Genomic DNA, 23,643 nt, shown 5'->3' on the forward strand with positions numbered 1-23,643 from the left:
AAAAAACGGCCCTGCTCTTCGTTTAGGATCTGTCATATACTGTACATGTACATTGTGAAACTCGCTCGCACGGCACCGCGGCGCACTAGAGGGCGCTGTCAAATACAAATGTCGCCCTCTCTCGATATACTTTTTTGGCACTGTGCTTAAAAACGGATTTTCCGACGGCCGGGCGCGGACAGACGGCCGGCACGGTACTGAACTACTATTACTAAGTGGCTATATTTTCTAATATTTTATGATAGCCGACTGTCATTGAATTGTTCATGCTTTGTGTTGCAGGTGAATATGTATTAATTGTTACATTTACTCCCATAAATGTTTGTATCTAACGGCAGGAACATTGGAAAGTTGAAATTAAATTGACATCTATTTTTCTATGATTGATGATCAATCAAGACGATTAACCACCGACACGTACGGGATCAGGTCAACTCGGACCCAAACCAACTCGGACCCATTCCAACTCGGACCCATTCCAACTCGGACCCATTCCAACTCGGACCCACGCCAACTCGGACCCGATACTAACTCGGACCCACCACCATCTCGGACCCACAACCAACTCGGACCCACATCAACTCGGACCCACGCCATTTCGGACCTAGCCCCACTAGTGTGGGATGTGGCACGGATCACTCCCGATTTATCGGGAGTGATCCGTGCCACACTAATGGGGCTATTTCGGACCCACCTCGAGTCAACTCGGACCCACTCAGTCTCAAGGTTGCATTACACCAAATACGCGCCCGTAGACCGAAATAGCGCCGACTCGTGAACCTCGCGAAGAGGTTGGTCTTCATTTTTTTGGCTGGAAATTCAAGATTATGGCCAGATTGATCACTTTTCGTTTCAATTTTATGAACTTTTTTATTCGCTTTTTCCCAAAGATACCCCCCTAATAGTAGTAAAACTATGCGCTCATATGAATGTACCCGCCTGCCTCTGTCCAAAATAGGCCCGCATTGTAGGGCTTTTTGTGAAAGAAATACTCTGAACCGGAAACTATCAATCCCAAATTCGAGATTTATATAAATAATTCTATGATCCCTCGTGATTATGGCACGTCTTATTGCAGAAAATAAGAAACCGTGGGATCACAAAACGTTAATAATGAGCTCGCGAGCAGACATACGACGCTTCAAAACCGTCTCCAAGTTTAAGCCAATAGGAAATATTCCACATTTTTATTTTAAAATGATTTGATTCGTGTTGTTCGAAATTACCAACCTATTTGCGTTATTTGGACAGTCAGTTAAGGCCTGTATGGATGAATTCCTCCATCTGCCTAAATCTTGCCGGTATTGGAGGTGGGGGAGGGAATGGGTCAGGGTGGAGGTGTAAGACTTGCCAGGCCAAAAAAAAAAATGAAAAGTGAGGTGGGGGATAACACCATTAGACACTGTATAAGGTCAATGTTCGTGACATTAATTCATATCTGCAGTATCTGTTGTACGTATGCAGCATCTCTTATGTACATCAGAAGGGCCTATCTGTGGCTTTTTATTGCAACAAAAACTTTGGGGACTGTTTGGTGAAAGTTCATTCGATTTCTGCTGGTGATCTGGAGTGCCAAAAAAACTTCGGAGAAAGGGCGTCAATGATTTGGTACTGTCAATCACACTCCAAAAGCTGCTCCCATTGGTTGTCCCAAGCTCCCACTCCCCGATCATAGGGTTTCAAGAATGGAAGGTGACAAAATCAGTCTTTCTGGTCAATCACGCCGGTACCTCGGAAGCTAATACCTGATTCAGATTCCAGATTACAAGCGGCAAGTAAGACATCAAAGGAAATGTGCCTCCATAAAAATATGACGCTCGTTGGTTACTTATCACTTGTTCCAAGACATCACTGATATCAAATCTAGTCCTGTACGGTTTTTAACCACCATGCCTGTTCAAACTCGAAAATGGAAAAATTCTGGGAAGCCTGTGCCACTGTTTCCATGCGTAACGTGTAGAGAGGACGTTAAATCTAGGCAGCATGCAGTGCAAAAGTGTCATTTACCAAATGCTAAAATGTAAAAGTGGACAAAATAAACATTTTCAAAAAGTTAATCACGCTCCTGGGGTTGGGTCCAAGTTGACTCAGGGTGGGTCCGAGTTAGTATTGGGTCCGAGTTGGTTGTGGGTCCGAGTTGGTCGTGGGTCCAGGTTAGTACTGGGGCCGAGTTGGCATGGGTCCGAGTTGGTCGTGGGTCCGAGTTGGCATGGGTCCCAGTTGGTATGGGTCCGAGTTGGTTTGGGTCCGAGTTGACTCGAAACCACACGTACACATACTAGGCCTATGCGTAGGCTAGGCCTGTGAAGTATGAACTATTTTACCGGTAGAATGACGACCCTAGGTGTGCATGATGTATCCATAGTTGTACTGTAGCTACTGGCTAAACAGGGCGCATTGACTGAGGAGTATTGTGTGATTCAAAATACTTTATATACATGTAGAACGTAGAAGCCATTTTACTGCCATGGCGCAGTGCCTGGAAATTCCAGTGCCTAGGTGCTACCCCGAGAACTTTGGGGTCCGATGTCCTCCCCGCTCCCTGTTTGTTCGAGCGGGGCAGACGTCCGACCACACAGTTCTGGGGGTAGATGGGTGCCAGGTGGTACGTGCCTGTGTGTATTACTGTGGTTAGCAATACACATACATGTAGCACTCATCAAGCAGTGAAAATATCAAGCATTGTACATGTAGGCTAATAAGCGTTTGTCTTGTTTCTCATCTTTCTAGGACTGTACATGTAACACACCGTACATGCAGACATGACTTGCCCCACTTCGAAAATATTTCACATTTTTCATCTCGGTGTCAGGGTTAGGGTACCGGGTGTCTGTAATGTCTGTGGAACTTTTTCCTGGCTTTCTTAATACATTATCAACAAAAGTGACAGCACTTTTCATAGTCATGCCTGTTTCAAAATTTTGTTACGGTAATCAAGCAAAAGATCTGTTTTTCAGTCAGACATCTGTTATTTACAAGCTGACTTTCTAATGAAGAGTTTCTCAATTTAGCGGAAATGTTTTTGTATCAGAATTCCAGTGAATTACAAAAAGAACTACTGTAGCATAAATTTTAACTGGACTTTTTCAGCTAGGCAATGAGGTAATTGTCCAATATCCTGGACAGCACAGTGACAATCTCATACATTTTTTTTACATGTGCATCTGTAAATATTTGAGTTTGCAATGTATGTGCATATACATGTACGTGTACTTCATACGTCATTTAAAACTAGGAAGAAAATTCAGCCTTTGGCAAATGTTTGAAAGTTGGAGATTCTAATCATTTTGATGTGATTTAACATTCAATGCAAGAGTTCTGATCAGTGTATAAAAAAGTGCTTGAACATACTGGAATAAGGAATTGCACATGTGACATGTAAGTGACGTTTTCTCCTTGTGATTTTTTTTGGCCCCGTGATCTTTGACAAACCATCTGGAGTGGAAGTGTCAAAGTGAGAATCAGAAATCTGATTGAAATTTCTCTTCTAGAAATTTTCTTCAAACAAAATCTCTACAGCACTAAGCATACATGTAACAGTTTACCTTTCCAAACAACTCATCTTACTTGTACATGTACATGTGTGTGGTTCATGTACAGTAACTTTCTTTTGAAGTGATCCAGAACTAGGAAAAATCCAGAACTGGGAAAATACTATTGTAGGCCTACACCCGCATGTACACGATCGTAAAGGAATCATTCATGACATATCAGTCATGTCAGTACACATGTGATTGGGCAGAGTCAATTCGGATAATTCACTATTCGAATATTCAACCTTCAATTTGATCAAATGTCAGAATATTCGGATGCACCGACCGGCAGATGTTGATGAACAAACCATATACAAAATCAGTTGCAATATCACACACAGTTGTACATTATGATATTATGATAGGAGTATCTCCAGTCAAGATTTAGCAAGATTGACGAGATGAACAAGACTTCTTTCTTTTCTTTTAAATTGTTTAATGAATAATTTAATTTTTAAATCTTGCTAAGATTTCTGATGCTTTTCATTTGAATCTGCTTGGAACAAGCTTCCATGGTGCAATTTTTCTCATTTAAAACAAAAGGAAAGTTTCCCTTCTTTTTCATGAGTTTTGCATTTGAATATTCAAATTCGAAAAACAATATTTGAATATTTGACAATCGATTGAATATTCGGTTATTCGAATATTCGGCCGAGCCTTAGTGCATGGTGTGCAATGTTCTAACTGTTAACTTGAGTGTACTTGTATACAGTAGGCATGTACATGTACCTCTGCACGGTTGCCTGATTACTCTGCATGATCATGACGACTGGTCAATTCTGCTTGAGATCTCCAACTTTTTATAGCTCATATTTTAAAGTACTTCTTTTACAACTGTGAATTGGGAAGAAAAAGCAATTGGCTGATGGTGGAATTATTGACTTAGCTTAATCATGCATTATTCAGTTGTTCTATCCTATTGGTCGAAACGCGTCACATGACCTTGTACATGTATTAAAATCGGGTAATGCCTGCTGAGAAGAGATAATGCCTGATGGGTAAATCACGTGCTAGCACATGGATACGAGAGAGCTTAATCGGGTCTGATTGGTCAGAAGTCTGTGTGCTTAGCGCGTGCGCATGAGTTCATTTAAGGGGGTTCTACTGGACAGCTGTCAAAAGGAGTATGGGTCATGCTAATATTAATTTCGATTATTTGGGTTCCAATTTTTTCCTGTGCCTGTTACGTCTGGCTTGTGATTTTTTAATGTTTAGAACTCATTCTTCAATTTCAAAGACTGAATACGCATAAGTACTGCAAATTACCTGCCAAACAAATAGAAATAATTTGAAATCAATTTCAGTGATACATCCCTTGTCAAACATGTCAGATGGTATACATGTCAGAGGTAACAGGGATGGAAAAATTTATAGAATGACCCACCTACCATAAAATGGACGGGAGGTGTTCAGGGAGAATGAAAGTAAAGTTTTAGAAATCCATCACACGTTGGCTTCTTTTGACTCTCTTAGTAAACATGTATTTATAAATGGGAATAACTACATGTGCTTGAGCAGTCTTAAACAAACATTGTAGACCTGTCTCAGAAGAACGAATGCTCCGGCTTGGGCATTAGTCACGTCCATTTTCATGAGCCGGTCTTAAACACACATTTCAGACCAGCCAAGCACATACATGTACATGTATTTATTCCCTTTTGCACAATGATCAAACAATTGCACATTATCAATCAATCACACCCAACATGTGCATACATGTGCGTGTACATGTAGGCCTACTATGATCCTCTCTCCACACCATGGTACAATGGAGTCCTTGCATACTGTGATGTCTTTTCATTTTTCTTGGAAGTGCCCTCACGAACACACCCCTTCCACTACTCTGTAAACCATAGGAAAGATGTGAATTGAACATTGCTAAATATCTTTCTTGGTGGATGTGAAATTCATCTGTATGAAGGTTTGCTTTATTACCAGGTAGAGGGGTATATTTGTAATTTTGTATCGGAGTAAACAAACTTAACATGTAAGATTCATTTTTGGAAACCTTTCAGCAAATACACGCCTCATTCCTATGTACATGTATCTCTCATTGTCCCAAGAGGTTGTAGAGTAATACATGTATTTCAGATGTCTTATCTTAGGCTTCCTCTGACACCTCCGACTTTCACCAACGGCCAAAACAGAGGTATAGGCTAGGAATACTTGACCAGTTTACAACACTATTACATTTTCATACCACGCATGTATGTGTAAATGTTAGTATCAAGAGTAAGATATGGTGTGGCATTTAATATGTGGACATGTGTATGAAGTAGAAGCCCAAAGGTAAATTTGATAAATGCCAAAAAAATTAAACGTCTCATTTTTATTCACCATGTTGTTTTCAAATATTGGGGATTCAAATTGACTTGATCTAAATACTCGACTCCACATGTACCGGTATTCAAGATTTTGCCTAATAACCTGACTTAAGTCACTGGGTTACAGTGACTCAGCTCTCCTTACAAAAATTATTGACTCGATACTATTACAACTCTGGCATAAATTTTTCAGGCAACCTTAAGTACACTGTATTTACATGTAGCTTTTAGAAACATGTCGAAAAGTCTTACAGTGTACATGTATGTATGTATGTGTGGTGTGTTGACTGTGTTGTCACTGTGTAGTGATGCCATCTCTTGTTTGCAGTGCTGTCAGTTGGCCACCTTTTTCTTTGAAGTAATGTACTTACAGTGTATGCCTCAGGGAGATTGTTCTGCAAACGGGGGAGTGAAGTCAGAGGTTGTCTACAGGATCAACCAATAAAGCAGCAAGATCCTATGACTCTGTTGGTCTGCTTATCACACTAACACCCAACTAAACATCCAAGTACATGTACATTTATTTTTTGTCTTTTGTTCAGGTTGGTTTTGACTGAAAAACGTGACTTGATTGAAATCTTCAGAGACACTGGCAATGGAGGAAAATCAGCCTTTGGCAAGGGCATCATATCGGTCTGTCAGCTCTAGAAAGAAGAAATGTAAGCGGTATAGGGTCATTTACTGGACATTTTGTGGCGTACCAGTACGAAAACACTATTTTTTGTTATTAAACCATTTTAATAATAGTCTGTGATAATGAAGCTTCAGACATTCTACAAGTGAACCATGTTCAAATCAGTTGGCTTTGGCCAGTAATAACATGTACACTTGTACAATACGTGTATCAAAGTCACTGGCTTCCAGTTGGCCATTTCCCATGGACATGTTACTGCCAGCTGCATGGAAGTCATTGGCTTCCAGTCGGCCATTGACATGTTACTGCCAGCTGCATGGAAGTCATTGGCTTCCATTTGGCCATTTCCCACTGACATGTTACTGCCAACTGCATGGAAGTCATTGGCTTCCAGTCGGCCATTGACATGTTACTGCCAGCTGCATGGAAGTCATTGGCTTCCATTTGGCCATTTCCCATTGACGTGTTACTGCCAGCTGCATTGAAGTCACTGGCTTCCAGTCGGCCATTGACATGTTACTGCCAGCTGCATGGAAGTCATTGGCTTCCAGTTGGCCATTTCCCTCTGGCATGTCGTTGCCAGCTGCATGGAAGTCAATGGCTTCCAGTTTGCCATTGACATGTTACTGCCAGCTGCATTGAAGTCACTGGCTTCCAGTCGGCCATTGACATGTTACTGCCAGCTGCATGGAAGTCAATGGCTTCCAGTTTGCCATTTCCCTCTGACATGTCGTTGCCAGCTGCATGGAAGTCAATGGCTTCCAGTTTGCCATTTCCCATTGACATGTTACTGCCAGCTGCATTTAAGTCAATGGCTTCCAGTGAGCCATTTCCCATTGACATGTTACTGCCAGCTGCATTTAAGTCACTGGCTTCCAGTACTGCCAGCTGCAGGAGACATCCTATACTTTATAAAGTACAGTTGCTTGAAGTTAATAAAAAAAACTTCCCCTCAGCAATTCCTTGTGAGACACCAGGAGAGTTGATGCATTTTTGCATCAACCAAATTTGTGCCAATTTGGAGGAAAATTAATTGCATTTTCATTGACTGCCAGTGAAGATTTGATTTACATTTCAATGATCTGTGTGTGATGCAGTAAATCGTTCCATCAGCTGGCGGGAACGGCTGTCCAAAGGCAAAGAGACATTCAAAGGAGACCTGGAGCACTTGTTTCGTGACAAGCTACATGTACCTGGCAACCATGCTGCTAAAATGGCTCGCAAACGAGAGCGTGTCACCTGTGAGATATTCACTACTGAGAGAAAGTATCAGAACCACCTGTCCATTATTGTAGAGGTGAGATTTGAAAGTACACATTTGATTTAATTTTTTGAGATGTTGAAACCAGATCCCTCATTTGTTGATATTTGCATAGCTTGCCTGCTGATAAGCTGACTAGCAGATGTGGCTGCCAAAGAGGCTAGCTGTACATGTAGCCGGATGTAAACGTCTTCATTATATTTCCATTTTACTGTTGAGAACTACACTGTCGTGTATTATACTCTGTTATATGTATATATTATGTGTATGCATACGTGTGCTTGTATGGGACAGTGTTTGTGTGAAGAAATCATGGCGATGATGCCTAGAACTCATTTGTGGTGTGCATGTGTAAGGGGTTTTGGCATATCAAATATTGAATATTTTCGGAGTTGTTTGATATAAACACAAAGCAAGAAATATCTTACCTACATGTACATGTCCCGCATCTCATTTGTTTCGTGAAATTGGCGTGTGCATGTACAGTGTGTTGCAATGTTGTATTCGAGTCCAGTGACAAGTGCAGTCTTTTGAAGTCCCTTCACAAGACCAGTCATAAGTAACAGGGTAAACTATGACAAAAAATTGCTTTTGTGACATGCGTAGCTTGTGAATTGGCTTAGGACTGAATGACATGTGATGGACTTACAGGGACTTGTGATGGACTCAAATACACCACTGGTATATTGTATACTGTACATGTACATACGTGTATGCAAATGTCTATGTGTCTCATTTCAAAGTACATACATGGACAGAATGTGTAAGTAACTGATCAGTTGTGTGCGCATATTGTTGGAATGATTTAATTTGATCGGAACTGTTCTCTCACATTAATCATAGTCTGGTCATTGTACAATATTGACCAGACCACTCCATCGTGAAATTGCTTTTTCTTGGGTGTACATGTGTGACACATTGATTTGCCTTGTCAAAGTTTATCACACGTACACTGTAATGTGTTGCATTTTTCCTCCCATATGTCTTGTTTGTTTGCAGCATTTTTTGTCTCCCTTGGAGTCTCTGGGCCTGATCCCTGCAGATGATCATCGCATCATCTTTGATAACATCGCAGCTATTCAAGCCGTCAATCGAGAGCTTTTAGCTCATATGGAGGAGCAGGGCATAGCTGAAGCCTTTATCCAGCTGGCTCCATTCATGAAGGTGTATTGCACATATGCCAATAACTTTGAGAAAGCTTCACAGAAACTCCAGGTGAGACCAGATGAAAAGCCAAGTGACCAAGATTTGATGACCTTTCCTTCTGACACTGTAACATAATTGTGCATGGTTGTTTGTAATACTTAACTCTGATAGACATAATAAAGTACAACAGGTGTTCAGATCAGTTGGACGATAGCGAAAGAATACATATCTTTCCTCGTTATGTAATTGGATCTGTTTTGAATTTGACTATATCAGCTAGAGCGACATAAAATGCCAATTCAGAGACATGAGAGTTGTTTTCTTTTGGAGAATGCCACTACCAGATCTTATAAAGGGTCGATAACCCCAGACTCAATGGCTATTTGGTCTGACCAGGTAAATGACCTGTTGGATTTGGACCTGCGATTTGTAACTGTTGCAAATCACTTGATTTGGCATAGTTTCTGTCCAAAATATATGTACTGTATATAAACAAAATCAAACTTACATGTAATTAAGATTTTAAGTCATACATGTACAGTTGTATAAAAATGTGTAACTTCAGGCATGCGAAACAACAATGTGAAATGGTGACCGGTCAAATTACATATACATGTATTAAACTCTACTAGTGAGCCATCAAAAAGACTACAAATCCCAAATGCAGGTTTCTTCATTCATATTAATACACATGTGTGCATGTATTTGCAGGATTGGGAGCACAAGCGGGCTGCATTTGTGCAGTTTCTAAGAGAGCAAGAGGCCAAACCTGAATGCGCGAGTCTGACCCTACATGCTCTGTTGATAACACCTATCCAGAGAGTACCAAGGTATGGAAGTCATCTCACCAACCTGACCAGGGTTCCAACATAACGCTGGTCCGGTGGCCAAATGCCAGTCACAACATCCACTGACCAGTCAAAGCCTTGTTGAAGTGGTCCGGTAGAACAGTCAATACAATTACCAAGGTTTGCCGTTTTATCATCAAAGTGCCACTTACGATGCCGTTTACAGTAGCTTGGGTTTTACCTTGATGTTTTGGGAATATAGAGTATAATCTGCACCAAGCAAAAATCTGCAAATTAAGATTTAAAATCAGCGTATTGCTGGCAATGTCTAACCATGCACATGTAAGTCATCGCATGTGCTGCACTGCTGAAGCGCTGGTACATGTAGACCATTATGTGGTACACTTTGACGTTCGTTTGACTGTCTTCATAGTGCTGGCAAACCTCTCTGTTCAAAAACTTCAAATCCTCTTGGTGAATAACCGGAATTATTGCATGTATCTTCATGATACTGGCTTCTGAACCTTTGTGGACAATTTCAGTGTCTTGCGTCCAGGAATTGGGCAAGAATTCAGCTGAATGTCCCCCACCTGGCACCCTTGAGAAAGTCTGAGAAACTCCCACAAAATCATTTCAAAATTTCTTGAAATTATTTATCAATTTCTTTAAAATTGGTAAATTCTAATCAAACATTATTGCGTCCAATCACACGCCCAACTAAAAATTTATTGTGGGGTGCATTTGAAAAGAGTTAATTTTGCACTTCAGAAAAATAAAATTTCATTAGAACTTTGTAGCGGATATGTGAAATCGACATTTGTCAATCAGACTATTTGATTAAATTTCGCCTTTTGTGAAATTGGAGGTAAAATGTTGCTCCAATAACACACCAACATTAGAGGCAAAACTTCAAAGTGCCCAATGTTAGGGTTTGCGCTACTTTCGGGTAGCAATCTTCAAGTGTAAGCAGCACGTGAAGAGTGTGGCTCTTAAACCTTAACTTTCTCAAGACTGAAATTAGCCATTTTGTCAAGCTGGATTACATGTAGTGACCTTGCTGGGTGGGCCACACTGTGGTTGTTCTTGGTCCTTTTTTTTCAAGTCACCAAATGACTAGTGAAATAATAAACAACATGGATTACACAACCATAAAACAGACGGAAATGAACAGATGCATCACACAATTGGAGAAGTGTGAACAGTACGTATGGTACATTTACAAGTCTATTCAACCCCTCTGGACTGGTATCCTTTATTCCCAACATGTGAGTAGAGTAAGTAATGTACATGTAAGTTTTCTATGCAACTCCAGTGAATGTAAACAGCAACCAACGAAAACATGACTTCCTTATCCCTGTATGGAGTGCTGCGGCACTTTTAAGAATGGCTGGCTGATGTATGCTGAGGCATGGCATGGTGTTTAGTGACTGATTTCATTTTGCACATTGTCATAATGTTGACAAAGAGAAGGAAGTCTCACCGGAAAGTAAAACCTAGGTTTCGAGAAAATCGCATTTGAGGTTGGTCTTCAAACGTTTTTTTCCCAGTATTTAGCCAGCCTTGGACTCAACCAATGCTACATATACATGTACTTCATGGAAGAGGGGTTCTTAACTGACACAAAGCCACAAAATAACATTTATAGAAGTCAATTAAAATTGTTTTTATTTTTAAACAAACCTGTTTGTCTGTTCATGAAAAATTAAAAAATTTGTGTGACTTTGTCTCATGAAAACAGCACATACATGTACACTGCACATGTACAATACATACTTTTGCTATTGCGTGTGTCAGGTGCAAAATGACATTTCTATGCATTTCCTGAGTTGAATTTGTCTCTTCATAAAAACTGCAAAATGAGTTTGTCCTTTTTTCCCCAACCCGAAAGAAGCTTGAGCCAAGATGACTAAATGGAAACAAAAGAGCTGAGAGGATTGTGTGAAATGCAGAAACATAAATAATTGAATTTAGACTACGTGCACAATACAGTAAATGGTAACAAGTAGAGAATAAGTCAGAAATTTCTTCAAGACAAGGTTTAGTTGAATTTTTCTCAACATACCTGTACATGTAGATAGTGATTGGGCTGATTTCAGTAGATTTGTTGAAAAATTATTATACCAAGTTGTAGGCATTGCATAGAGCCTGGTTGATTTTGCCCCACCAAAAACACGGAAATTTGAAAAAGTCATGATTTGGGACCAAATTGTGTCAACATGACAATGGTGACAAAATGTTGCCGTATAAGCCACCCAGAATATAAGCCACAGGGACATTTTTCAGAAGAGTTCAGCTGGAAATTGAGAAAAATAGTGAGAAGTTGAATGTAAATCGTTAAATATCTGGTATTGGGATAAAATGCAGCTACATGTATGAATGTGTGACTTTACTCACATACATGCATACAACCAACAAATTGGTGTGGAATTTTTGTCTGATATTTGTACACTGTGCAACAGATACAAAATATAGAGGATCGGTCAGAACCTTGGCTGGCCAGTCAAGATGTGGCAAGTTTTAAAAAAGTTTGAAGGAAACCCTGTTGACCTCACATGCGTTGATAACACCTACATGTACATGTGTACCAAGGCATTTATATACAATCCACCAAGGTACCTGTACATGTATGTAAGTCATCTCACCGACCTGATGCTGCTCATTGCTTTGACCTTTTATGCCTGACGTCTATGTAAACTGTATGTTGATGTATTTCAATGCAGGTACAAACTTCTCTTGGAGGAGTTGCTGAGTTGTACTCCTGAGAATCATGAGGAATATGAGAAACTTCAAGGTAATTTATCAATGACATTTGCATCAAACTTACGTGTAATTTCAGTGATGGAAATAACTGGGTTCGCATCGCAAAATACGATACATTTTTGATGAAAAGCGAGACAAATCTGAAAACGGTTAGCATTTTTTGTGGATCCAAATTTCTGATAATTCATGCAAAACCATGACCGATGCTCAACATACCTGTGCGGCGATGGCCGGCTGGCTAGATTGCCGAAATTATTTTGGCAACGACGCGACGACCGATGTTCACTGAAAATGCATGCCCAGCAGACGCGGCGCAGTGCGGTATACGTGGTGTGCAACAGCCGGCCAAAACCGTGCGTAAATCAATGGCAAAAAACACGCTGGCACTTACCCCGAGTTTCCATCGTTTTTATACGCGCAGCAACTGTGGTCTTGGGCGGAAGTTGTTGCACTTTTGTGTGTCAGCGCATGTAGTTCGTACAGTAACGTACATGTGAGCGACACACACAGTACATGTACATGCGGTTGTTTTGGCAACACAAACTACATGTTCTTGGCAACACAAACTTAATGTTCTTGTACATATACACGCTATTGTTTGACACTTTTACACGTGCATGCTATACCCATGCATTTACGTTGCTACTAAAAGTGTCAAACATGCCGAAAGTTCCGTCGAACCACACCATCAGGAATTGGCAGAATGACATGCCATGGTTGACGCAGGAGCAGCAGTCTACAGGCCTGATTAACACATTCACTACAACGGTTTGAAAATGAACATTTTTATTACACACATTGTTGCATTTGTTTTTGCTAGTCAATTTATTATTTAAATTGCTAATCCAATGACAATTTAATTAGCATCATTTGCTAATCATTTTCCCCCTTATTTCCATCACTGAATTTAGAACTCATAGTTTACACAACTCCCTCTTGAGTCTTGAAAGCACCCAGTGTTGTTGGCAGGACAGTGAACGAGTATTGATTGAGCATCGATGATGATCTTAGGAATGTCTCACAGGCATGTCACTTCTCCTCAGATCAGCTGATTTCCTCGTTTGTCACTTCACACTCACGCCATTGAAAACTGGAGAATTGGAATTGTCTCGCTTTTGTCAAAGTCCCAGTCCCATGTCTGGTCTCAGATGTGAAAGGGGCCATTTCTGTTCCTTTGAGCTTGCTCCTTTGGAATTGCTGCTTGCAGGAGGCTCTTGGTTGTTACAGAAACATTCTCCCGGCATGATTGAGGTGGTCTGGTATTATTCATACATGTAGACAGATGTTCCCATTATGAAACATTTGTTGTTCCCCTGCCATTTTACAATGGGAGGGGGTTCTGATCCAAAAATATATTTTTTTAATATTTTTTTTATATCTTTTTAGCAAAGATCTGGTAACTTGATTGTGCAACCTTGCCATGAATTTAAAAACAGCATCCAAATTGCTCACGTGTAGACCGTATAAATTTGCATGATAACAAGCAGGGCTTCCAAAATGCAGCCAAACATCTCTCTAGCTAAATATTAATTCCAGTCATTCTGAAAATAAAGAAGCTCTTCAAACACACTTATCTTGTTTCAACCAGCAATTAGAGAAGGAATGGCTTGCCATTGACATCTACATGCAATATACCATAAACAGGACATCCATAGTCTCTGATAAGAAGCAGATTTCTGAAACACTGATCCTGTCATTCCTCTGAACGGTTACCAACTTTTTATTGATGATGACTTTGCAAAGGGATGATGCTAAATGAACAGGGCTCTTGACTTCATATACACATGCTCATAGATTTAACTAATACTATGGCTCTGCATATGTGTGTTTATTACTACAGAGGCTGCTGCTAGAATGACCGAGGTTACGTATGGGATCAATGAGTACATTCGTGAGCATGAGAACTTCCAGAAGATGCTTTTGATTCAGAACAGTCTGACAGGTGGAGCACCTAGAATCATTGCTCCTGGCCGCACATTTATCCGAGAAGGAACACTCATGAAGGTACGGGTACCAAGCAGGGCAGTGTGATGCCTTGATCTTTGGTTTTTGCTTCATACAGTGTTTGTGTGAATCCTGGGAAAGCATCCCTTTGTGAATAATTGCCTGCAACACTCACATGTATAATTTAGAATTCCTGTGACATTGCAGTGGATTGATGGGACGTCAATCAGTCCATTAACCTCTGGAATGGAACGTTCCGTGTGTGTGATTTGACTACACTACATGTGTGTATTTGAACTATCTACGTGTATGATGTGGTCAATAATTACCTAATGAGTTAACACAGATCAGGCATTTTGTAATTAAAAGGAATTCAGTGCTTGAAATTTTGTTTTGAGCAGCGTATAGAATTCAGGTACTACTAATGATCTAGGGACTTTGGGGTCAAGTCATATTTGTCAATGTCAACTGTCATGCATGTGTCCCTGATTTGCTATATTTCTGTCATTGTGTCCTTTAGGTTAGCAAGAAGGGTTCGACTGCTCATGAGCGCATGTTTTTCCTATTCAATGACATGTTGATATATGCTAAACCCAACTTACTGGACCCACTAGCATCCACACGCAGTTATTGCTGTCGTGGTGTCATTCCATTGGATCAATGTGAGGTTCAGTGTGTATTGGGTGAGCTCAAGACATCTGGCTCAGGAGCTCTATTCAAGGTAATGAATCCTCCGTTTGACCAGTGTGATGTTCAATTTATACTGAGAGAAACACAAAACTCAAGGCGCTATAACTCTATGAAATCATTGTGCACATGGAAATATGAGTTGTATACAGATATATGGCTCAAAATTGTCCCATTTAAACAATCCTAAAATATTTGGAACAAAGAATATTTTCCAAGATACTTGTGGTTTCTGTGAGAAATGGAGGGTGTGATTTCAACAAAGTGGAGCATATCTCTGCATCACATTCTGAGCTTACTACCGATGGAACCACCTACGAATGTACATGTACAGACACTAATCTGATTGCATAACGAACAGCAACTAACTTTCTGACCAGAATTTGCCTCAAATAGTGTGCAGTAGCAACCTTCATATGGACATGTACATGTTAGTATGTGACCTGTGGCATGAAATGTACCAAAGGCACGCACAGCTCTTCTGATATTTCTAGATGTCGTGAATTTCAAGATATACTTTGCTTCAGGGAGACGTTAATATGGCCAGCCAACCCCGGCAAGCTCGGTGGTCGAGTTGTTAAAATGTCTGCCATAGTTTGATTTTTTTTGGCAAGCATGTCTGACGAACAAATCGGTGTAAGGGCAAAATCTCTTAGCAAAGATCAGATGTCATAAAGTTGGCCTAAATTGCCAAAGGCAAGCCCCGTCTAAAGCCATTAACTTGCACAGTTTCTTATTTTCAAGATGTTTTTGCATTGGGGAGATGTTAATTTATATAACGGGGTTTGCCCTTACCCAACGTTTCTTATTTACTCCACATTCTTTATCAAATGAACTTTACAAAGTTGAATGTGTATGTGTCTGATACATGTACATGTTTGTGGAGAGGGAATGAGACTTTAACCACACCCTCCTATTAATGTTGGCAATGTTGGCTGTTTTCAGTATTTAACACGTTAGCATATATATACGTACATGTAACTAAACAGTGAACATGCTCACATAACAGGAGTAGTTTCTACAAATACATGTAGCTGATAGATGATTCCAGAAACAAAATGAGTATCATAATTTTTCAGGATACAGATTACAAAACCCATCAATTTCTAATAATATTGATATATCAATATATTTCTATCAGTATTTTGATATTTTCCGACATGGTCAATTGGCTGGTTTCAGTTTTTTGGGTTGAATGTTATATTTCTCTTGGTCACCTGACATTACAGTGTAATGTCCAGTGCTACCTCCTATCCCTATCCCATCTTAGAATTACATGTAAGTCGAGAGGTTTGAGAGCGGTTCATGGTCTCTTTCATGAAGCATCATGAATTGAAAAGTTCTAAAAAAAATAACCAGTTGTATTCTTTGTAGAAGATAGATGAACAAAAGACAAACATTACCTGCATGTTATTATATATACATGTACACGTATCTTACACTGGTCAACATTATCGCCAGATTGTGCATGTATCTTACACTGGTCAACATTATCGCCAGATTGTGCATGTATCTTACACTGGTCAACATTATCGCCAGATTGTGCATGTATCTTACACTGGTCAACATTATCGCCAGATTGTACATAGATCTTACACTGGTCAACATTATCTCCAGATTGTGCATGGTGAAAACAGCCTGTTGCTGTACTCCACCAATCACAACATAGCGCTGTCTTGGATAGATGCACTACAGGGAGCTATACAACAACTCCAGCACAAACAGCGATCAAGTAGAAAGGCTCACCATGCCATGTCTGGCTCCAAGACTCCAAGACACAGCATCCCATTAGGCAAGAGGGTCAGGCACATTGGACAGCGAACCAGCATGAGACTTAAGAACATGAGAAACTACCCAGAAGCAGAGGTTAGTTGATATTTTATGTACGTGTGATATGCTTGGTTTGCAGTGCAGAAGCAGTCTCTACATGTAGTTTGTACGTGTACATTATGTTCATGATGTGGTACCTTTGTGATGAAAGCACACATTGCAAGCTCATATTAAGATCTGCAGAGATTGTGCTCAACCAACCAATTTTCATTTGTTTGTTAAGCCTTTGGCATTGTTGCTTATGAAGAACACTCCTAATTACCACATGTAGATAGGGCAGCCTTTATCAGAATAGACCTTTTTCACCCATGTGATTAAATGTAAACAATATCACCACGTGTGGACCGCATTGGCCACGGTGATCGTATATATACCTACGGACAGCTTCAACGACCTACAAGCCCTCGTGCCAACGCTGCATGCTTGACTACTTAATCTTGAGTAGGTAGATTACCATCACAACACTATGCACTCATTACCATCACAACACATCTTAGGTCCAGCACAATCGTGACATCACAGGATAAAGGTCTGTAAGAGAGGCTTTGCATGACAGCAGATTAAACAATTCATATTCTTAGTTACCAAAAGCCATTACCAATGACAATCGTAGCGTCCAATGGCAGCTGCCAGTGAGAGCCTTTATCAGCAAGTACATGTATTCCTTGAAACATGAATGACAAACGTTCTTTTGAATCCATCCTTTTTCCATTCAGTCACTATTGACATCTCATCCCTTTTCTGTTCCATCTTTTCTATCTTATGTAGTGGTAGCCTTCACCTTTAGTGCCTTGCGATGGGCAGCGTGCAGAAAAAGTAATCAAATTAATGCGCAGAACTTGACAATTGACCACACATTTCCAGATAAACACATTTATCAATGCCACATACATCAGTGCCACATACTAGAGTGTTTGCAAATGATAATGATTTGATGATACATTTGGATGAGGTTGTATGACCCGAAAAACTAAGCAACATACATGCACTGTACATGTAGTCATCATCGATGATTCTTGGCTGTCTTGTTTATCAGGATGGGAAGCATGATAAAGACAGTCTGCATCCCTTGAGGATGGAGCTACGTCGATGTAAGAGACCACAAGGACCCGGTAATACACCCATCAGGACAGGGCGCCCTCGCAGGCTTCAACGGGGACCATTACAAGTCAGAAGTAACAAACAGGTAACTAACATTCACTTTAAGTTTCTTCCAGTGAGGTTTTTCTGATAATTCATCTTGGGTGCATGAGGAAAGCGGTGCAAGGATGAGGTGGATTTCATGCATAGATCTACATGCACAGTCAGCAATGAAATGTCAGCAAAGCAATTTTAAAAAAACATCCAAACTACAGTAGCAAGGTATTTATTGAAAATTTCTGCAAGGTAAGTACATGTTCAGTAACAAATGCTGGGGTCACTCTGCATATTTATGTTTTGAGGTCAAATCATTTTATCATTGGTCAACCTCACCCCTGCAATTGCTATGTAGGCTACCCATCAACAATACTTGCATTGTAAACGGTACCACATGTTGGCCATTGTTCCATCATGAGTGCAGTTTCCTCAACTTGGAGTTATTACCAGCAATTCAAAATGTTTCTTTTATTCAAAACAAATTTTTAATGTTCAGTAAAAGTGTACAGAAAATCGTGAGCCAAAGGGGATGTTCGGTACTGGTATAGCAGTGTCATAGCAACGTTCCACTATAGATAACAAATCAAAGGAGAAGGTATTCCAATGACAATGGATAAATGCCGTGCCAATGACATAAAACATGAATAAGATCACATGGAATATAATCATCTGTGTTCTTGTTGAATCAATTTTTATTAAAGACTTGCTTTCAGAGGAAACGTTAAAACTAAGTTCCATGTAAATTGCTCCATTACTCATTGCATTTCACATGTGGCAATTGGCATTTTGCATCACTTCAGTTAGTTAGGCATGCGCAGTGAACAAACTATCAGGTAGCACCAAAATGAACCTGTGGTACATGTATGTAGCTTCTCGCTGTAAAGGTTTTTCTTACTGATGCATTTGTAGGACACCCTGTCAAGCTCCACTCTTTACTGGCCTTCATTACTTAACTGCTTGCTGCCGGGTGTTTTTAAAAATGCAGTGCACACATACATGTCCTGCATGTACAGGCCATTTTCAAGATTTTCAGTTTTCAAAATTCTTCAAAAATTCATCATTTCATTTAATGGACATATACACCAACATGAATGACCGTTTGGTGACTACTCTAAGCTGAAAGGCAACCTCCATTGACTCATGAGTATTTGAGCCAGGCCCGCCGCCCTGTAAAGAGAGCGTAAATGCGTAATTTCCTTTGTTCCCAGTGAATGCAAGTGGCATTTTTTCAAACGCGGCTGGAGTAGTGTGCAGCGGTGCTGTGTCACTCATCAATGGGGCCCCGAAGCACTTTTGTCCATGGTGCTAATCCGCAGGCATGCTGTGCCCCAAACAGTGGTATACTGTTTAAAAACAGTGACGGATAACCTTAGAATGCAAGCCGAAAAATGATGGCAATTCCCGGCAGCAGGTCTTTTGTTCAGAGTACAGTCTTTTGTTGCAAGGACCAGCTCTTTTGTCCAATTTTGGGCAGCCCAGCTCTGCGTACAAACCCATGGTGCCCGAAACGGGGTTCCCGGCAGCAAGTAGTTAAAGCACAGTTTAATTCTGTATGTACATGTATGTGTATTGTACATGCATTTACAGGAAGAGAGCCATGATGCCAGTGTTTCCATAGTGGATGTTACTGGTTATCCAGACAGCCCAGATGTCACTGACTGTCAGTATACCTCTGGCCAGCTCCCTGACACTGCATCATTCAATCAGGATGCAGCACAGCAAGCTTTCTGTACCATTCTGTAATCAGACGTATTGCTTTGAGTCCTCCATGAGGCAAGTAGAAAATTCTGTATACATTTTTCTGAAGAAGATTATTTTGTAACGGAACCAGATAAGTTTGAGGAAACATGATTCGACTTCGGAAGCGTTGATTGGCATGGTTTTGATTTACAGATGTATTTATGCTACTCTCTGTGTATGGATCCTGGTGCAAAATATTACCATGAACATGTAGTCTATCAAAGTTCAGGAGGCTCAACATGGGTTTTGTACATATTGATTAATTGGGGAGAATCGTGTAGCAACCTGGTACTTGCTGGTAATCACCCAGGGTGGGAAAATGTAGTTCAATGTTCAGTTGTAGGATTGAACCGTTGCTCTGTGCAAATTCAGTGAAATGTTTTGTCTTCAGCTGTACATTTATGTACATATATACATCTCAAGACCCCACTGCACTTTATCAAGAGCACTTGTCTTACACTTTGTGAAGTGCCAAGTCTCTTTAATCCATGTAGGAGCCGTTTTCAATCATTAGAGGGCTGAAATCAAGAGTTTGTGCCACATGGACAGTGGCTACTAACTGGAGTACATGTTGTGAGGGGGCACCTCGGGGGTGACTGAGTGGGGTTGGTCAGTTAAAAACTGAGCAAAACGGACCATCATCAGAGTTTTGCCTCTCCATTTTTTTGAGGGGGGGCGCACAGGCCTTGAGCAGGGGGAGGAGCCATGCCCCCAACTTTCCCCCTTAGTTATGCTACCGCATGTAGAAAAAGGCCCATGTAACATGTACATGTAGTTATAAAATTGTTGGCCAAATGTTCTAATTGCATGTCAGAAATTAAAACTTCCACGTCACATGAACAGGTAGTTATAAACTTGTTGGCCATTCATCCATTCATTTAGTACAATTTGTCCACAGTCTCTCGCACCTACATGTACATGTGGGATTGCATTGTTTTGTTGCAATGTACGTGTACATGTATATGTACATGCGTAGAAATACGCCAAATTGTAAATGGAAAGGAGGAAGAGAAAAATGAAAGCTGTACTTGGAGTTGCTTCTAAATATTGGCAGTCATAGTCAGAATAAGTGTCTCTCCGACCCCCCAAAAAGGAAAAGGAAATGTGTATTATTTATGCTCATGAACCTTACTTGAAATGCATGTGTAATTACATGTTTAAATGTATCTTTGTGGTATTGTGCAGGTATATATTTCTGCTGAGCAAAACCCTTTTTTTGTCTAGGCCTGAAAGTTCAATGTGGTTACACTCATTAAATACACCATACCATAAACAAAACCTTGAGAAAATAAGTTGATTATGACAAAGACATAAAGACGAAGCCTACTGTAAGGTACAGGTACAAATGGATGCTGGGTGTTGTATTTGCGTGTAGCAGTTAATGATCACAGATAGATTGTTTCAATATTATGATCAATTAAACTTTATGTAAAAATTAGGATTGAAAGAATCGGCAATTTGATCAATGAAGATTAACATGATTAAGAAATTACAGGTTGAATCATGACTTCATTCCATAGAGCAGTCTTTAATTAATTACAGTTACCTGCTAGTTTAGAGATTTTCACAGAGTGCTTGTTATTGTAAAAGCTTGACCCTAGAATTAATGCTGTAACTATGTACGGTATGCATTTTCAAGGAGTGAAAGCATGAGTATGGAAAAAAGTCAAGTACATGTACAAGGAAAACTACAATGTCTGTAGCAGTCATGAAAGTAATGCCTGGTGTGGGCTCACCAAGTCATGTCAAAGATGATTACACGTGGTGTGGGCTCACCAAGTCATGTCAAAGATGGTTATACCTGGTGTGGGCTCACCTAGTCATGTCAAAGATGGTTATACCTGGTGTGGGCTCACCTAGTCATGTCAAAGATGGTTATACCTGGTGTGGGCTCACCAAGTCATGTCAAAGATGGTTACACCTGGTGTGGGCTCACCTAGTCATGTCAAAGATGGTTATACCTGGTGTGGGCTCACCTAGTCATGTCAAAGATGGTTATACCTGGTGTGGGCTCACCTAGTCATGTCAAAGATGGTTATACCTGGTGTGGGCTCACCAAGTCATGTCAAAGATGGTTACACCTGGTGTGGGCTCACCTAGTCATGTCAAAGATGGTTATACCTGGTGTGGGCTCACCTAGTCATGTCAAAGATGGTTATACCTGGTGTGGGCTCACCTAGTCATGTCAAAGATGGTTACACCTGGTGTGGGCTCACCAAGTCATGTCAAAGATGGTTACACCTGGTGCGGGCTCACCCAGTCATGCCAAAGATGGTTTTAGTCAGAAATGGCATGATAAATTTTATACGGCAGGTTTGTAAATTAGTACTTCAAGATGAATGTGTACATGCATCCGAATACATTGTGAAAAGGAGGACATGAAAAGTTTTTTGGGTTGTTTTAATCAAGAGCTTTTAATCTTCATGTGAGGGGGAAAACTGTAGATCTTGTGGTTGGTTTCCATTTCATTCAGATTCATGTACATGTATCACTCTTCTCGGATCTGCTTGCGGGATTTGCTTGACAAGTTTCCTATTCGTGTATGTGTTAATGCATTAAAAAAAAAAGGTGTTTAAACGGTCTATGTGTTAAAATGTGAATACATGTTTTACGTGAGTGTGGAATGCAGCTTTAGTAACTGGCGTGTAAAAAGCAAAATTGAAACATATCTAAAGTCTTTTGTAGAAGGAACGGTTTGTAGTCTGGTCAGGTCCAGCCCATACATCCATCACTAGTTATAGCCAGTATTATAGTTACACTTAACATGTGGTGGACGTGCCAAGTCATAAATGTACTGACTTAATTTCCTGGTTTATATGGTGTATCGGTGTCAATGTTTTGTACTACCTTGTTTAAATCAAGATTTTAAAGGTTAAGGGCATATGGCTCTCCTGGAGGAAATAAAGTTATAGAACCTACTCTTCTGTCTGTAATGGCTGATGTCTTGTGTTTGTTCAGCTACATTTTGAGCAAAGCAACCTTTTTTGTTCCATAGTTTGACACTTATCAAGAGGATGGACAAATGAGCGAGGGTGTCAGTCAAACATGTACCAATTAGAATGACAAAATCAATCTCAAAATTGCTGCAGCCAAGGGACTATATGCCAGGGAAACCCAACTACAAGGTTCTTTTTTCCACAAAAAATCCTGACCCGAGATTTGAAGTGAGAAGGGACCAGAATTTGACTTCATAGGTGCTGTTTTAGTGAACAGGACTGGATATCTGACTACGTATTTTGCTGTTAATAACCAATTTTGCTGATGAAAAAAATGGGCCTCCAGTTATGCCTCCAAGTATGCTTATACTGCTGTTACTAAAGAGGAAAGCATGTATTCATGTGTACAGTGGAACACTGTCATCGTGGATGTACATGTAGGAACCGGAGGGGGGGCAGGAGCCCCCCTAAAAATATAGTTGGGGGCCAGGCCCCCTGAAAAAGGTTTGTAATTTGCATTTTCAGAGGGGAAGTTTCAGAGTGGATAGTATTTGTAGCAGTGTGTGATAATTTTACTTTAATCACATAGAAAAAATGACAATTTTAATAATCACTTTCAATCAGGATCTTGCGGTTCCTGTCCCTCCTGCACCCAATAACGAGTCCCATTTCACGCAGTACGCAAGCGACCCACATCGCAGGCCACATCGATGTCCGAAACAGGCTTCCAAAACTCACGGCTAGTTCTATTTTCTCGGTGTCTCCATGTGTTTCCAATGGAGCAAAGCCATAGACCAAGCTCTAGACAATGGATTCGGATGCAACCGGTCCCCTTGTCTACATTATTTTAATTTCTTCCTGTAGTAAAGCCTTGGGAGGGTAGAAATAATAATTTCTACCCTCCCAAGACATTACTACTGTCT

At 40.4% G+C, this 23,643-nt stretch overlaps 1 protein-coding gene across 2 annotated transcripts; it reads left to right on the plus strand.

Annotated features, from left to right (window-relative positions):
* Positions 1 to 113: 113 nt before the first annotated feature.
* LOC110975548 (rho guanine nucleotide exchange factor 39-like) lies at positions 114 to 22,702 on the plus strand. 2 transcript variants are annotated; one of them, XM_022228121.2, is made up of 11 exons: positions 114 to 194; positions 6,400 to 6,516; positions 7,589 to 7,788; positions 8,752 to 8,967; positions 9,610 to 9,728; positions 12,407 to 12,477; positions 14,287 to 14,450; positions 14,911 to 15,111; positions 16,695 to 16,943; positions 17,944 to 18,093; positions 19,632 to 22,702. In XM_022228121.2, exons 2-11 carry the CDS (start codon positions 6,453 to 6,455, stop codon positions 19,785 to 19,787), a joined length of 1,590 nt encoding a protein of 529 aa, XP_022083813.2. In that variant the 5' UTR covers positions 114 to 194; positions 6,400 to 6,452; the 3' UTR covers positions 19,788 to 22,702. The 2 variants fall into 2 exon arrangements, with proteins under 2 accessions (XP_022083813.2, XP_022083812.2); XM_022228120.2 differs by having other exon boundaries at positions 140 to 282.
* Positions 22,703 to 23,643: the final 941 nt, after the last annotated feature.

The sequence above is a fragment of the Acanthaster planci genome, linkage group LG20 (genome assembly GCF_054643075.1).
Source record: "Acanthaster planci isolate LZ-2023a linkage group LG20, COTS_SCS, whole genome shotgun sequence".
Classification (NCBI taxonomy): Eukaryota; Metazoa; Echinodermata; class Asteroidea; order Valvatida; family Acanthasteridae; genus Acanthaster; species Acanthaster planci.

What these genes read in the sequence shown, in the direction of transcription:
- LOC110975548 (XM_022228121.2), top strand. Translation starts at nt 6,453, where the DNA reads ATGGAGGAAAATCAGCCTTTGGCAAGGGCATCATATCGGTCTGTCAGC. An exon ending in AAGCTTCACAGAAACTCCAG is followed by an intron (nt 8,968 to 9,609) that starts GTGAGACCAGAT and finishes ATGTATTTGCAG; the next exon opens with GATTGGGAGCACAAGCGGGC. An exon ending in GCTCAGGAGCTCTATTCAAG is followed by an intron (nt 15,112 to 16,694) that starts GTAATGAATCCT and finishes CATTATCTCCAG; the next exon opens with ATTGTGCATGGTGAAAACAG.